The 15,265-nt window shown below is 36.4% G+C and overlaps 1 protein-coding gene across 1 annotated transcript; it reads right to left on the reverse strand.

Moving 5' to 3' along the window:
- Nucleotides 1–12,382: 12,382 nt before the first annotated feature.
- On the reverse strand, nucleotides 12,383–13,126 carry LOC145035671 (secreted RxLR effector protein 161-like). Its single transcript, XM_078984180.1, has one exon. The coding sequence runs from the start codon at nucleotides 13,124–13,126 to the stop codon at nucleotides 12,383–12,385; it is 744 nt and encodes a 247-aa protein (XP_078840306.1).
- Nucleotides 13,127–15,265: the final 2,139 nt, after the last annotated feature.

Raw genomic sequence — 15,265 nt, forward strand, 5'->3', positions numbered from 1 at the left:
TGTATAGAGACTTGAGACTGAGTTATTGGTGGCCCTACATCAAGTGGGAGATCGCTTGATTTGTGGAGCGGTGCTTGACCTGTAGGAAGGTTAAGGCCGAGCATCAACGACCTCATGGCAAGGTACAGCCGCTACCTATTCCCATGTGTAATGGGAAGAGATCACTATGGACTTCATCACGAAGTTACCGAGGATGGCAAGGGGCATGGATACCATATGGGTGGTCGTGGATAGACTGATGAAGGTTTCCCACTTCATTCCGATTTCTTAGAGTATATCCATTGACAAGTTAGCGGATATTTATGTGCGAGAGGTAATGGCTAGACACGGGGTGCCAGTGTCGGTAGTCTATGATAAGGATGTTCGGTTTACATCTAGGTTCTGGAAGAAGTTCCACGAGGAACTGGGCACTCAACTACCTTTTAGCACGACGTACCTGTTGGATTAGTGTCTAAGTCCATAACTATTTTGGTATGTACTTGACCCGATGGTGCATGGTCCTTTTGGGTTGCCTTCACCAAAGCAACTTCATAGGATGAATTATGGAGAGTAAGGATTAAATATGATTTATTAATGTATTATGAGAATAATATATTAAAGGAGAAATCATATTGTTTAATTAATATTAGTCAATAATTAATTGGTAATTAGTTTTGTGACTAAAAGAGATTAATTAAACTTAAGGGACTGGAATTGTAATTATAAGATAATTACAATTTGGGCCATGGATTGCCTTGTATTAAGGGATGGAAGAATTCTAATGGGAAACCCATAAGGAAATCGTCCATGGGCTTGATAAAAGGAGTCTATGGGTTGCTTAGGGCTTAAGCATCCAAATTAGGGTTTCCTTGTTAGATAACCCTAATAGCCCAACTATATAAAGACCCCTTAAGGCTCCAAAAACGGGACTAAGCTTCTTGTAAGGGTTTACACACGTTTTTGGCAGCCTCCAACCTCTCTCCTCTTCATCCTCTTGCTTATGGTGTTTGTGAACCATTAAAGGAGTGACACTTGTGACTATAAGCATTCCAAAGTCAATACAAGGAGATTTGGGATTGTTATTGCTACATAACAATCAAGGTATGATCTTAAACCTAATTACATGTTAATATGATTACTTGCATGCTAGAATTAGGGTTTATAGTCTTGGATTCAAAGCATGTACAATAGAGAAACCTAGATCCAAGCATTAGGGTTTGTATGAGCACATAGGATGTCTTATGACCAAAACCCATCAGTGGTATCAGAGACTAGCTTGGTTTCAATTATATTGATGCATTGTATAACTAGAAAATTTGATTTTTTGGATTCTGGAGGCTGGACTCGCCGAGTCCATGGCTGAACTCGCCGAGTCCATGCAGACTCGACGAGTCTATGCCTGACTCGACGAGTCAACTCGTCAGATAATGCTTATCTTGGGATTTCTTGCTGTTTTTGCATATGGATAGTTACCTTATCATGTTAGATCAATATAAATCCGATTTTATGATATATATGACTATATTCTTGATCTAATTAAAGATAATTATCAATTAATAAGATAATTGTTTCCTTATAAGATAATTGATTAATTATTTTGAGTAAATTGATAAATTGTTTTGCAAGAAATCATTAAACAAATCAAATATGGATAATTATGTAATTAAATGTTAGTTTAGATTATTTGTTATTTGATCCTTGTTGTTATGAAAAGTTTCATATTTTCCCCTTTAGGTTTTATAGTTTAAATTTGAACCTAAAAGTTTTGAAGTTTTGAAATTTAAATAGTTAAAACCCTAATGTTTTGAAATGTTTCAAAACTTGCCCTCAAGTTTTGGAATTTAAAAGTTGATTAAAAGTTTAATTAGGAATGTTAAATTCTAAAACCCTGGTAATGTTTTGAAAAGTTCAAATCACACCCTTATGGTTTTATTAATTAATTAAGGAGTATAATTAAAAGAGGTTTAATAAATCCATAAAAGTTTAGGTTAACCATTTAATTAAATTAAAAGTGTAATTGTTAAAGTTAACCATATAGTATTTTAAAAGTATAAAATACACCCTATACTATATATAAGATTAAAAGTATAAGATTATATATATGTATAAGTAAAAGTCAGTCTTACCGTTAGTAGGCCTCATTCACGAAGCTGGTCTATAAGGGGTGTTTAAGGAAATTGCCTATAAAATGGCGATGGAATGGGTATCCACTCTTACCCACCGCACTCTTGACTAGTGGAGGGTCGTTAGCCGAACGGGTAGGATAGGACGAAACCTTCCATTATAAGTATAATGAAATACAAAGTAACTAAATGTTTTGCAAATTCCCAATCTTAGTTACTTAGGCAAAAGTGAATTGATGCAATTCCATGAAATTACACTTTGTGCCCTTGCGAAGACGTTAGTGGAGCGTGTGTGGTTTACCGGCACACTAAATGGTTCTAAGCAAAGGTAGCAAAGGGTGACTCAATGTTTGTCATAGTTCGGTGGAGCGTGTGTGGTTTACCGGCACATCGAATAGGTGATTGTAACATGTGAGGGCACCATGTAGTTTGCATGGTTATTCACACCCGCTTTGTGATCCTCGGCATCCCAGTCACAAACAAGAGGGGCATATCGAGATTTAAACATGCCATTGAAATATTCAATGAATCTCAAAGGATCTAGGAGTTTTCATAGATTTAAAACTTAAAATTATTTTATCGTTTTTCATGGTGGAAATTAGTGAATCATCATTCACTTACCTTCAAATGTTCTTCAATTTGGGTTAGGGCATCCCTCTCCCGAGTTGTAGAATATTGTGTTGGGTCCTAGCCTTGGAATTTCATTTGGGTGATTTACCAAGGACTCAATCAATCAACTAACTTGAATTCGTTTTTCTCCCGATGTCAAAGTTCGACAACTATGGTCTTCTCAAATCCCGTGGAACAAGCATTCCACATGAAAATGATATTCCACGATTCGATCGAGGAACAAGAAATCATGCTTCACTTCCTCCTCCTCCTCTAATTATTCTCCCTAACCCACAAGATTGTAAAATTGAAAGGTTCAATATCACTCAAGCCCTTTTGGCAAGTAAACATAAAGAGGGCAAGTCGGTGTGTGCACACGTCTTAGGGATGAAGTCACACATTGATAGGTTAAGAATGATGGGATCCATTGTCGGTGAAGAGATGGCTGTTGATTGGGTTCTTCAGTCACTTCCCAACTCATATAGTGAGTTCGTAAGAGAGTACTATATGATGAACCACGACGTGACCCTTATGGATCTCACCTACATGCTTATTGCTGTTGAATCAGCAATGGTTTGGCACAATAGAAAAGCAAAGTTGATTGGTGAACTGCCTTCAAGACCTCTATGGATATAGACAATGGCAATGAAAGACATGCAATGATCGAAAAGTTTAATCATAAGAGAAAGGCGATGTCTGAGGTAGTTCCATGTGTTGTTCCAAAAGAGTCAGTTTGCTTTTATTGCCAAGAGAAGGGGCATTGGAGACGAAGTTGCCCTATTTACCTAAGAGATCTAAGAGATGGGAGAGTCAAAAGTATGACTACGCTTTAGCTAAGAATCCACTATCTAACTCCATTAAGTTCCTATTCATTGATTCTTAATACATGATGTGATAAGATTGCATTTGAATGTTTTGAAGGATCGGTGAAAAGAAAGGAAGCTTGATAAGAGAGCAAGATGAATCTAATCACAAGAGATGGATCTCGATCTCATGGACTTGAAGATTGGATTTTGAGCTTAGATAGTTATGATAGAGTTGTTAGAAATTTTCTTCAATAGATTTTGCATTGTAAGGACAAATGTTTTTCCGTTGCTTTTATAAATAAAATAAATTTTGGATGACCTATTTATTTATTTGTTTACTTCGTTGCAATGAAATCGTTATGAAAATTGGTGTTTGCATATTTCTACAACGAATGGATATGATTCTTAGTTATGTTATTTATGGAAATTTACCAAATAGGGAGAGTTTCTCATCGCCCAGATTTCAATTGGACCGAAATTTGGAATCACGTAACTTGGTTGCATGATGAATGAGAAATTTCATATTTGGAAATTAGACTAATTCATTGACAAAGTGTCAAGTGAAGGACTAGGAGATCGAGTACACAAAGTTGTGTGTTGATCAAGTTCACCATAAGAGTAACAAAGATATTCGTCATGATTTACTAAAGGCTTAGTAAATATGATTACACTTACAAGATTAAGTGTAATTTTGAATTGATTAAAGGGTTTAGATCAATAGCAAAACGAATAAGAAGAATCAAGTAGGCAGAAAGATAAGAGTTTCTCCATTCTAAGAAGAAGGGAGAGTAGCTTTTATGCTTTATGATAGGTCTTAATGATTAAGAACCATATCTCAATTGATCCTCTAAGTGAGTCTTGGTACAATTGTATGTCCAAGAAGAGGAATCAAAGATTGAAGAAATGGTCAAATCACGAAGTCAATCATACTTCGTTCCAAAACAAGTCTTAAAGTTAAGATTGTGACATTGAGTGAATAGTATTAAGAAGGTTTATAACATTCATCAATTGTGGAAAGTTGTGATGTCTTGGATAAGACAAAGACCAACAAAGACCAAAATTTTGAAGTGTTTTGTTTTGATAAAAGCTACACTAACTCTTGAATATTTGTTTGTCAATAAATGTTTTGATAAGAGAATCGTATATGTCAAGGAGTCAGTGGGAGTCTTAATAGTCTTGAAAAGTTTCAAGAACAAATCAAATAAACCTTATCGATTATCACTAGCACACGAGTTGAGGTTTACAACCTATCGTGAAGACATTTTTTTTGTTTCTGTGCCAATCCAATCGAGTTAATTATTCATGTGAGTCCTATGAGTTCTCATTTGAATGCATAAAAGGCAAGGACCTTGATCAATGGAATGTACATTGATAGGAAAAGGTGAGCTGCTTAACTACTTGGAAGACGTGGTGGGCAGCAGTGCTACCATAAGGCAAGAAATCAAGATTAAGAAACTTCGATCCATATGAGTTTGAATTTGTCGTAAACTTTGGTTTTTTAACAAATTCACATGGATAGGAACACATACACCGTTTAAATATAAGTGTTATAAAATTTCCTCCTTCATGAAAATGATTGTGAGAAAATGCTTTCACTAAGAAAGATTTTAAAAGATAGTGATTGTAAAATTGCCTTCTCGAATTCGATCATGGTTACGGCATCCCTTTCCATAATTTGAATTGTGAGGTTTGGCAATTAGTCTTAATTGTTAAGACACACATATGAACTATCTAAGGCAAAAGTGTATAAGTTCATGAAGCCTTGACAAAAGATTATCAAAGCACTAAGTATTAGAAACATGAACTTAAGAAATTCAATAAGTAGTGTTTTTCTGAAAGTTAAGATGTTTATGAATACATGTCGAAGCTAGTGGGAGCATAAGTGTTATGTTTTATAATAATCATCATGATAATGGGAGCATAAAAGTTATGATTGTATGATTATTATGGAAAGTTTTGCAAGTTGGCAATATTAATTATAGAAAAACAAGAGTTATACCTTGCAAAGTCATAAGGGTTGTATAGTTGTTTTGCTATAATTAAGGGAGAGAATATTATGCTTCATTTCAAATCTAAAGGATTAGGTTTTGGAATGTTAATAAATTTAGTCAAAGGTACATAGTGTGTTCTTATTATGATTACGGTATTCCTCTTCACAATTCGAATTTTGAGAACGTAGAAAATAAAACATTGTGCGTCGTGTCCTATACGCTTTGGGTATAGGATCAATTGCAAATGCTTTAATGTTTGACCATTCTAAAATTTTCCAAATGGCCAGCGCATTTAGAGGGAAAAGGGACTAGAATTGGTTCTGACTAAAATAATTAAACAACTGTTAAAGGACGATTCGAAGTTCGACGAGAATTGGTCGCTCTGAGTAGTTGGAAGTATAGTATTGGAAATTATGGAAATGTTTCCATATTGGATGGACAATATCGACATCATTACGAATAGATAAGATTTTATTAAGAAATTAGTTGTCATATGGAAAATATGGAAGCGTGTCCATATTGGGAAGTAAATATTGAAAATCTATGACTAGATTAGAAACCTTTATGCAAAAGGATGTTCAAAGGAATGTACTTTGAGTGAGAGACATCATATCTAAGGAATTGTCTTGTCACAATCTACGTTAGAGGACTTTGTAATATCATTGGCAATAGTCTTTGAGACTTTGGTGCAGTGACATTACGAAAGGATCGTTGCATAAAGTGTTAGAATCTAGCATATTCTATAAGTAGCGAGAATTTGATATTCTTACATTTATGAAAAAGGATTTGGAGTTGTGAAATGAGAAGGATTGGAAATGTGTTCAATGTGATCTATTTCACAAAGTATGAACCATAGGTAAACATTGTGTGCATGCTAGGAGCATGGGACAAGTGTAATAATTCAAGTAAGAAGTTGATTACCCGAAACGACAAATAATGAGTAATCGATATGGTGATAAATAAAACGTGTTTTGTTTATGCTCAAAGGGTTGAGGCCATATGGGATTAGTATTATTCTTGTGTTTCACTTTGCATGTTTTGACTTCCAGAATAATTGAGTTTATTAAGAATAATTGAATTATTCAAACGGGCCACAGTCGTTCATATGTTGGAAGTAGATATGAATGAAGACTGTCGTGAATTGGTGTGTGGATTGTCTAGAAGAGTATTAGACATAAGCAAATGTTTGTTGCACCGTTCATGAGTGCTTATGAATATGATTTGAGCATTGGATTAAACCCACGCTCACTTGGATCACTATCTCGAGTGATTAGTGAGACGATAACATCTTATATTCTTGAAACCGAGATGTGTGAGTTGTATCTTGCTAATCGGTTGCACATTGATAATATGTAAACGCACTAGTAACTTTGTGTTATAAAACATATTGTTATGTGTGATTTGGTTAGTGAGTGCAAACAAGCATTGTATCAAAGTTTATCCATTCCTTTTATCCAAGGTAGGATAAAAGGGATATCTTTGGGCCCCTCGATGGTTTAGTGATGACATACGTAAATGCTCGGCCGGGCTAGGGCTAATTTGATTTGTTCAATTAGTCTGTCGTCATAAATCAGAAATCGAGATATAGTACAAAGAGAATGATTTGGAATCATATCTCATACGATATCTAGAATGGAAGAATATATGATCCCTTATCTAAGGACATGTGTATCTGATATGATCAGAGTTGATAGCGGCTTTGGAAAGGTACGATTGCAGATCAGGATCTGAAGTCATACGCGGAATAGTTGTTAGACTTATCCAAGTGGGAGACTGTTGGATTAGTGTCTAAGTCCATAACTATTTTGGTATGTACTTGACCCGATGGTGCATGGTCCTTTTGGGCTGCCTTCACCAAAGCAACTTGATAGGATGAATTATGGAGAGTAAGGATTAAATATGATTTATTAATGTATTATGAGAATAATATATTAAAGGAGAAATCATATTGTTTAATTAATATTAGTCAATAATTAATTGGTAATTAGTTTTGTGACTAAAAGAGATTAATTAAACTTAAGGGACTGGAATTGTAATTATAAGATAATTACAATTTGGGCCATGGATTGCCTTGTATTAAGGGATGGAAGAATTCTAATGGGAAACCCATAAGGAAATCGTCCATGGGCTTGATAAAAGGAGTCTATGGGTTGCTTAGGGCTTAAGCATCCAAATTAGGGTTTCCTTGTTAGATAACCCTAATAGCCCAACTATATAAAGACCCCTTAAGGCTCAAAAAACGGGACTAAGCTTCTTGTAAGGGTTTACACACGTTTTTGGCAGCCTCCAACCTCTCTCCTCTTCATCCTCTTTCTTATGGTGTTTGTGAACCATTAGAGGAGTGACACTTGTGACTCTAAGCATTCCAAAGTCAATACAAGGAGATTTGGGATTGTTATTGCTACATAACAATCAAGGTATGATCTTAAACCTAATTACATGTTAATATGATTACTTGCATGCTAGAATTAGGGTTTATAGTCTTGTATTCAAAGCATGTACAATAGAGAAACCTAGATCCAAGCATTAGGGTTTGTATGAGCACACATGATGTCTTATGACCAAAACCCATCAGTACCACCCCCAGACCGATGGCCATAGCGAGTGGACGATCCAGACACTGGAGGACATGCTTAGAACATGCGTGTTGGATTTTTGAGGGAGTTGGGACACATATCTCCCGTTGGTAGAGTTTTCATACAACAAAAGTTACCATGCCAGTATCGACCGATTGCCATTCGAGATGTTGTATTGTCAGAAGTGCAGGACCCCGGTTTGTTGGGACGGGGTTGGGCACCGGGTCATGGGGAGCACTAAGGTAGTGCTCAAGACTACTGGGTTGATTCAACAAGTGCACGACTGGCTACGTGTCGCACAGAGCCATCAAAAAAGTTATGCTGACCGGTGGAGATCGGATCTTGAGTTCCGGGTAGGGGACTTTGTGTTACTGAAAGTGTCGCCCTAGAAGAGGGTTACCAGGTTTCGAAAGAGGGGTAAGCTAGGACCCTGATATATTGGCCCATTCAGGATTTCGGCCCGGGTGTGCAAGGTAGCATATTGACTAGACCTACCAGATGAGCTTAGCCAGATTCACAACACCTTCCATCTCACAACTTCGAAAGTGTGTCACTGATAAGTCCGCATTCATTTCACTCGACGACTTCCAGGTGGATGAGAGCCTGAACTACATCGAGAGGTGTGTTTCCATCTTAGATAGAAAGACTAAGGTTCTTCGGAACAAGGATGTAAAGTTGGTAAAGGTGCAATGGCAGCACTGCAGGGGGTCCGAGTGGACCTGGGAGCCGGAGGACGAGATGCAAGATCACTACTCGGATTTGTTTGGATTAGCAGACTTCGAGGAAGAAGTCTAGTTCAAGTGGGGGAGACTTGTAACACATGTTCCATGTATTACTTAATTTATTTAATATCTAGGGTTTTGGTGTGTGGACTCGACGAGTTGGGAGTACAACTCGTCAAGTAGAGGGCATTTCAATGACGCGGGATCTACACCCTACTCAACAAGTTGGAAGGCAGACTTGATGAGTAGGCGCTATAAAGATAAAAACATAATTTTAGGGTTTGCACCCTATATAATCTCCTTAAGAGCGTTGAGACTGACCTCCCATCAGCCTCCAAACCCTAAGAACGTCTGTGCTAACCCTAATCCCCATTCTATTTCATTTTTTGAGCTAGAGTGGCCATTGAAGCTTAATAAGAAGGAGATAGTGAGAAGATTCAGCAAACCAAGCACCCATCCTTGAGCTTAACCATCTTGTGGAGTGCTGTAAATCTTTAAGACTCGACTTTTATCATAGAATATGGCTCGATCTTGAGTCTACTCTTCATTTCCTACCCTTCTTGTTGTTTTCATGCACGGGGTTCATAAAGTTTGCCACTTTATGAATCTCCGGGGCAAAACGGTTCTAAGGTGGGCTAGATCTGGCCTTTGGTCGAGCAAGGGGACCATGCAAGGGTTTTTAGGGCATATTTCCCTCTTTTTGACCATTTTGACCTAAGGACATGCATTGAATATGCATGTCCATGAAGCCTCCATCTTTGAAACGTTTTGAGGACTAGGAACTTTTCTGGAAAGGAGGGATTTCGGATCCCTAGAGTTTTTGACCATATGGAAAAGCCTTAGTGCTTTCCAATCTTTGTTAAGGGCCTTAAATCATTTAGAACGATTCTAGAAGGTAAAGTTGGAAACTTTATCCTTCTAGACACCTTAGGGCTTTAGATCTAAGACCTAGAGTCCTTGGACTCGGTGTAAAATCACAACAAGAAAACAGGAAGGGGGACTTGAAGATTTTCGCTCGGAACTCAACGAGTCGGATTGGATTTCCCCACCTTCAGAATTTAAAGTGAACTCTTCGAATTGATGAAACAACTTGGCGAGTTGGATAGGGTTTGATCAGGTTGTCTGGACTCTGTAGGAACTCGCTGAGTCCTTATGTGCACTTTTCTAGTTGAGGTTAACATGGATTTTTGACTTTGACTTTGACCAAGGTTGACCAGGGATGACCTTGAGGGTAATTTTGGGATTTTGACAAGTCTATCTAATGATGCATACACGCAGGGCGTATCTGGTTCTAGCTTGTCAGTTCAGCATTCGAGAGAGGTGAGTCCTCTCACCATGCCAATGGGTCTAACGCACCAAGGCCGACCCTTTTTAGGTTATGTGGTACACTAGTGTTGTATAGATATGTGGTATGATAGTTAGCTTTGTGCTAAGTGGTATGTTAGTGATTGAATGTTATTGCATGGAAGACCCCTAAGGGAGCCCGTGGCAGTTGGATATAAGACCATGTGGAGTAGCCCGTGCCAATTGGATGTAAGATCATGAGGGGTAGCCTACGGCATTACCACGTAAAACCATGTGGGGTAGCCCATGGCACGAAGGTGTAAGACCCTGGGGGGGGGGGGGAGCCAACGACATCCTTATAGGTTTATGTATGCATGGATTATGTGGTATATGTAGCTTTTATAGCTAATAGTTGTTGATCCAGCTTGAGAGAGCCATGAAAGAGGAACATAAAACGAGTTGAACATGGATTTTGACAGTACATAGCTTTCTAGAGAAACGATAAGCATCTTAAGTTCTTCAGGACATAGAGATACATTCTCCTCGACTTGGTAATTTGTACCCTGAATCTTCATAATGGGCATCGAGGTAACAAGATATGTAGTGTGAGAAAGAGTTTGATCAGGATTAGCAGCGGTCGCCTTTGTTAGGGTTTGAGAGTGGGATTTTTATCAGAGATTATTTGGGAATATGAAAGCGTAAACTGATAATGAATCCTTGAATCCCCTTTTATATGTAACTCTTGATTTTGAAATCTAAGCGGGATAAGCATTTAATTAACTGTGATGTGTCACCGAGAAAACCGCGTCATGATGATGAAAAAGTTACCACGCATGATAAAGTAACTGTCATGTCTCCTCAAAACCCGTACAGAATACAAACAGTCCCCTCAAACAGGCTGGATTGTTTGCCCCAGTGGAATAGTAACCATCAGAACCCTTCAAATGGAAGTAAGGCTCTTTTACTTTAGGGTTTTAAAGTAAAGTCATTTGCCAGATTTTTGAAATCATCAGCTTGAGTTGGTGTTACTCAGAACCTCAAGGATTTCATGTGTGTAGTGTGTCAAAGAATATAGATGAGAAACAATTAATTTTTTTTGGATATTCAATGATGTCAAAAATTCAATTTGACACGAAGGCAGTTAAAACCCCGGGTAAAGATTGCTTCGTTAATTATCAAGAGAGATAATCAATAGCTTGTGTATGTTCCCATGAATTACAGTAGAATACTTGTAAAGAAGTGTCGCAATGATTCTTTTAAAAGGATTTTGAGGTGGTTTAATGAATTTCATTACATATCAACCTAAACATAAGGTGAGTAAGTGTAACAAAAATTAATTGTTTGACCAGTGTAGTCAGTGACAAGTTTGCTTTGAAATTTTTTAACTAACATGGAATTTCAGATAAAAATCACATTGAAATCATATTCAATAAAAACAATTGTATTATGGATCCTGTTAGGTAACAAACTTCGTGGGTTTCGAATGTTTGATCAAGACCACTCATAAGAAATGAATATGATTTGGAGCTTCGAACGAAGGTACTGAAAAAAATGTTTCGTTAAATCCTGGAACATAGTTCCCCATCAATTCCTTAAAGTTTGATTGATTTGGGTTTCACTTTCATCACGGTCTCATGATGTCTGATCATAAACACAAATTTGTGATATATGTAGGTTTCGATTAGTTTGATCAGAAACCTCTTGGACATATGTCTTCGTGTGTGATAGTGTAAGAATTTTGAGATGAAAAAGATTGGTATAAGAAAGAACATGTACCTCTGTTATCTGGACCAAACAGTAAACTCTTAACTAATGTGAGAAGAGTCAGGTAGTTCAGAAGACTAATGTTAATTCAAGCCTGATTGGGAAGAAATCTCCGTATGAAAATTTCATTAAGGCTTTCGAACATTGAGTCAATTAGAGGCTTTAGTCAACATGCTGCAGCATGCTTCTAGGGACATCTTAACTAGTTCAATGTGTATGAAAAATACCTAACCCTAGAACTGCAAGCACCGCTCCAAGAGATTGAGTATGAAACTCTGCAACAAACAACTAAAACGAAAGAAAAAACAAAAATACTTTTGTTGTTTTTGAATTTTTGAAAACAAAAAAAAATCTTTTTGGTATTTTTTGATTTTTCGAAAATAATAAAAAAATCTATTTGTTGCAAACATACGCAATTTAAAACACAAAAAAATGACAATTATACGAATTCGAAGGATTCGAAGAGTTGACTATGAACAGTAACCTTTTTCTTTGATGACGTGTCTCTGAACTAATTCTTTCTGACCATCAGTCTCCTTTTTCGCATGGAACAAAATTTCCATCGATCATTCCAAGTCCTTCCAAAATTATCACGATCGATTTTTCATCAAATGGTTTTGTGAAAATATCAGCTAACTGATGTGTTGTTTTCAAAAAATGCACTTCAATATTTCCATCTTCCACATGATCCTTTATAAAATGATAACGCAGAGCAATATATTTAGTCTTCGAATGTTGCACAGGATTATGATAAATTCTTATCGCACTTTTAGAATCACAATATAATGGAATCTTTATCATATTAATTACATAATCCCGTAATTGGCTTTGAATCCAAATGATTTGTGAAGTACAAGCAGTAGCAGCAACATATTCTGTTTCAGCAGCTGAAATTGAGACACATGTTTGCTTCTTCGACTGCCATCTCACCAATTTTCCATCAAGAAATTGACAACCACCACTTGTGATTTCCCTATCAAGACTGCAACATCCCAAGTCTGCATCTGAATAAGCTTGAACAAAGAACCCAATTTTCGAAACATACCACAATCCTAACGAAATTGTTCCTTTAAGATAACGAATTATACTCTTTATAGCAGTGAGATGTGGTTCTTGTGGATTTGACTGGTACCTAGCACAATTACATACAAAAAACATTATGTCAGGTCTACTAGCAGTAAGATAAAGTAACGAACCTATCATGCTTCTGTATAGAGTTAGATCAACTGTAGGTTTATCTAACGAAAGTGTCAACTTTATGCCAGTTGCCATCGGAACTCGTAATTTTGTGCTATTCGTCAATCCAAACTTCTCTAGAAAATTCTTCGTATATTTTTCTTGATTGATAAAAATACCTTCATTGTTTTGATGAATATTCAATCCAAGAAAATTATTGATTTTTCCCATCATGCTCATTTCAAACTTGCTTTTCATCAAATTTTCAAATTCAATTGACAAGGTAGGGTCAGTTGAGCCAAAAATAATATCATCAACATAAATTTGAACAAGCATTAGACGATTCCCAACTTTCTTTCGAAAAGATGTGGGATCAACTGATCCTTGTTTAAATTTATATTGTTTCAAAAATGAAGTTAGTATTGCATACCATGCTCGTAGTGCTTGTTTCAAACCATAAACTGCCTTATCTAAGATATAAACATGATCAGGATGTTATTCGTTAATAAAACCAAGGGGTTGTTCAACATAAACTGTTTCTTCAAGCTCTCTAATTAAAAATGCACACTTCACATCCATTTGAAAAACATCAAAGTCTTTGTGAGTTGCATAAGCAAGAAATATACGAACAGCCTCGAGTCTTGCGACAGGGGCAAAAGTTTCTTCGCAATCTATTCCTTCTTGTTGAGAATAAACTTTAACAACAAACTTGGCTTTGTTTCGAACAATGATTCCATCTTTGTCGGTTTTATTTTAGAAAATCCATTTTAACCCAACAATCGAAACATCATTGGCTAAGGAATTAATCTCCAAACCTTATTTCGTTCAAATTCTGACAATTCAGATTGCAATGCAACAACCCAATCCGAGTGTTCCATTGCAATCTTAATTGTTTTTGGTTCAATTTTAGAGATAAAAACATTGAACATGCAAAATTCTTGATGAGAATTTAATACCTCATTCTTTGCATGAATTTGAGCTCTTGTTAAGACTCCCTCTCGTGGATTACCAATTATTTGCTCCTTCCGATGATCTTTTGTCCATTTTTCCATTGGTGGATAAGCTGAATCAAATTCCAAAGGTCCATCTTCGTATAAATCATCATGTTCTGAACCCGCATTTGAACATGCATCATTAAGATCATGAAATTCTTCATCCTTTGTTAAACTTTGATTAACAATATTAACCAATTCGTCTGCATTTAAAAACTGATCTATCTTAACAATGCCATATGCACACCTATCATCTGGTACTTTATCAAAATCAGCTATTGTATGTTCACAATCATATGACATGACATCAACTTTTTCTCTTTCGAATGCAAGAAAAGGTAGCAATTTAAGATGTTGTTCTTTGCTAATGTTAGAAGAATGATGTAAAACAGTTAATTTTTCATATAAACGTTTGGCGGAATTACAGTAAATGTTTTGTTGTGTCAACAACAACCTGACATCTTTGTCTAGATTCTTATTGACATTTTGTAACTACAATTCTAGATACTCTACTCTGCTACTTTTCATGTCTAACAACTTTCATGTCTCAAGCAATTGATTATTAGGTTTCTTTGCCTTGTTACTAGCAGACACAACAATAGCATCAAAGTAAGCAACAGTATCATCAAAAGCAATTATTTCAGAATCGTATGCATGTAAAGGAATATTAAAAGATTCAAGTATTGAATGTACCTTTGTTGTCATCAGAGATTTATCACTTGTCTTTGTAAGAAAACAACGTCCAATTATCTCTTCCTCTTCTTCCTCTTCAAAACTTGCGAACATGGCACCATGAGTCGGATGTCTCATCTCTTCATCATAAGAACTGGATGGCCAGATCTGATACATGCCACTTTCTTCATCTTCTCTCTCCCTTCTTGCAACTAGAGAGAAACCTTTTGCCTTCTCACAAACTTCCTCCAATTTCTCTACATAATACGCTTCATCCTTGTTTTTGTTCTTCTTTTCATCTTTCTTACAAAGCATACAGTCAACTGCAAAATAATTTGAACCATTGCAGTAATGACAGTCGATGCCAGAATCCCCTTTCAACTTCTTTTCACCTTTAAACTCCTTCATATTTTCATCCTTCTTCTAAGATTTTTCAAACTTCTTCTTCTCTTCTTCACCAGACTTCGTAGAGTTTCCTTTCAGCTCACTCTTCTTCCCTTTAGGATTAAACGGCTTTTTGAAAAACTTTTTAACTCGATTATTCGAGTAAAAGCTACAGCTTCATCATCAG

This window comes from Lactuca saligna, chromosome 3, assembly GCF_052625555.1.
Source record: "Lactuca saligna cultivar CGN05327 chromosome 3, ASM5262555v1, whole genome shotgun sequence".
NCBI classification, from domain to species: Eukaryota; Viridiplantae; Streptophyta; class Magnoliopsida; order Asterales; family Asteraceae; genus Lactuca; species Lactuca saligna.

What these genes read in the sequence shown, in the direction of transcription:
- LOC145035671 (XM_078984180.1), bottom strand. Translation starts at nt 13,126, where the DNA reads ATGGCAACTGGCATAAAGTTGACACTTTCGTTAGATAAACCTACAGTT.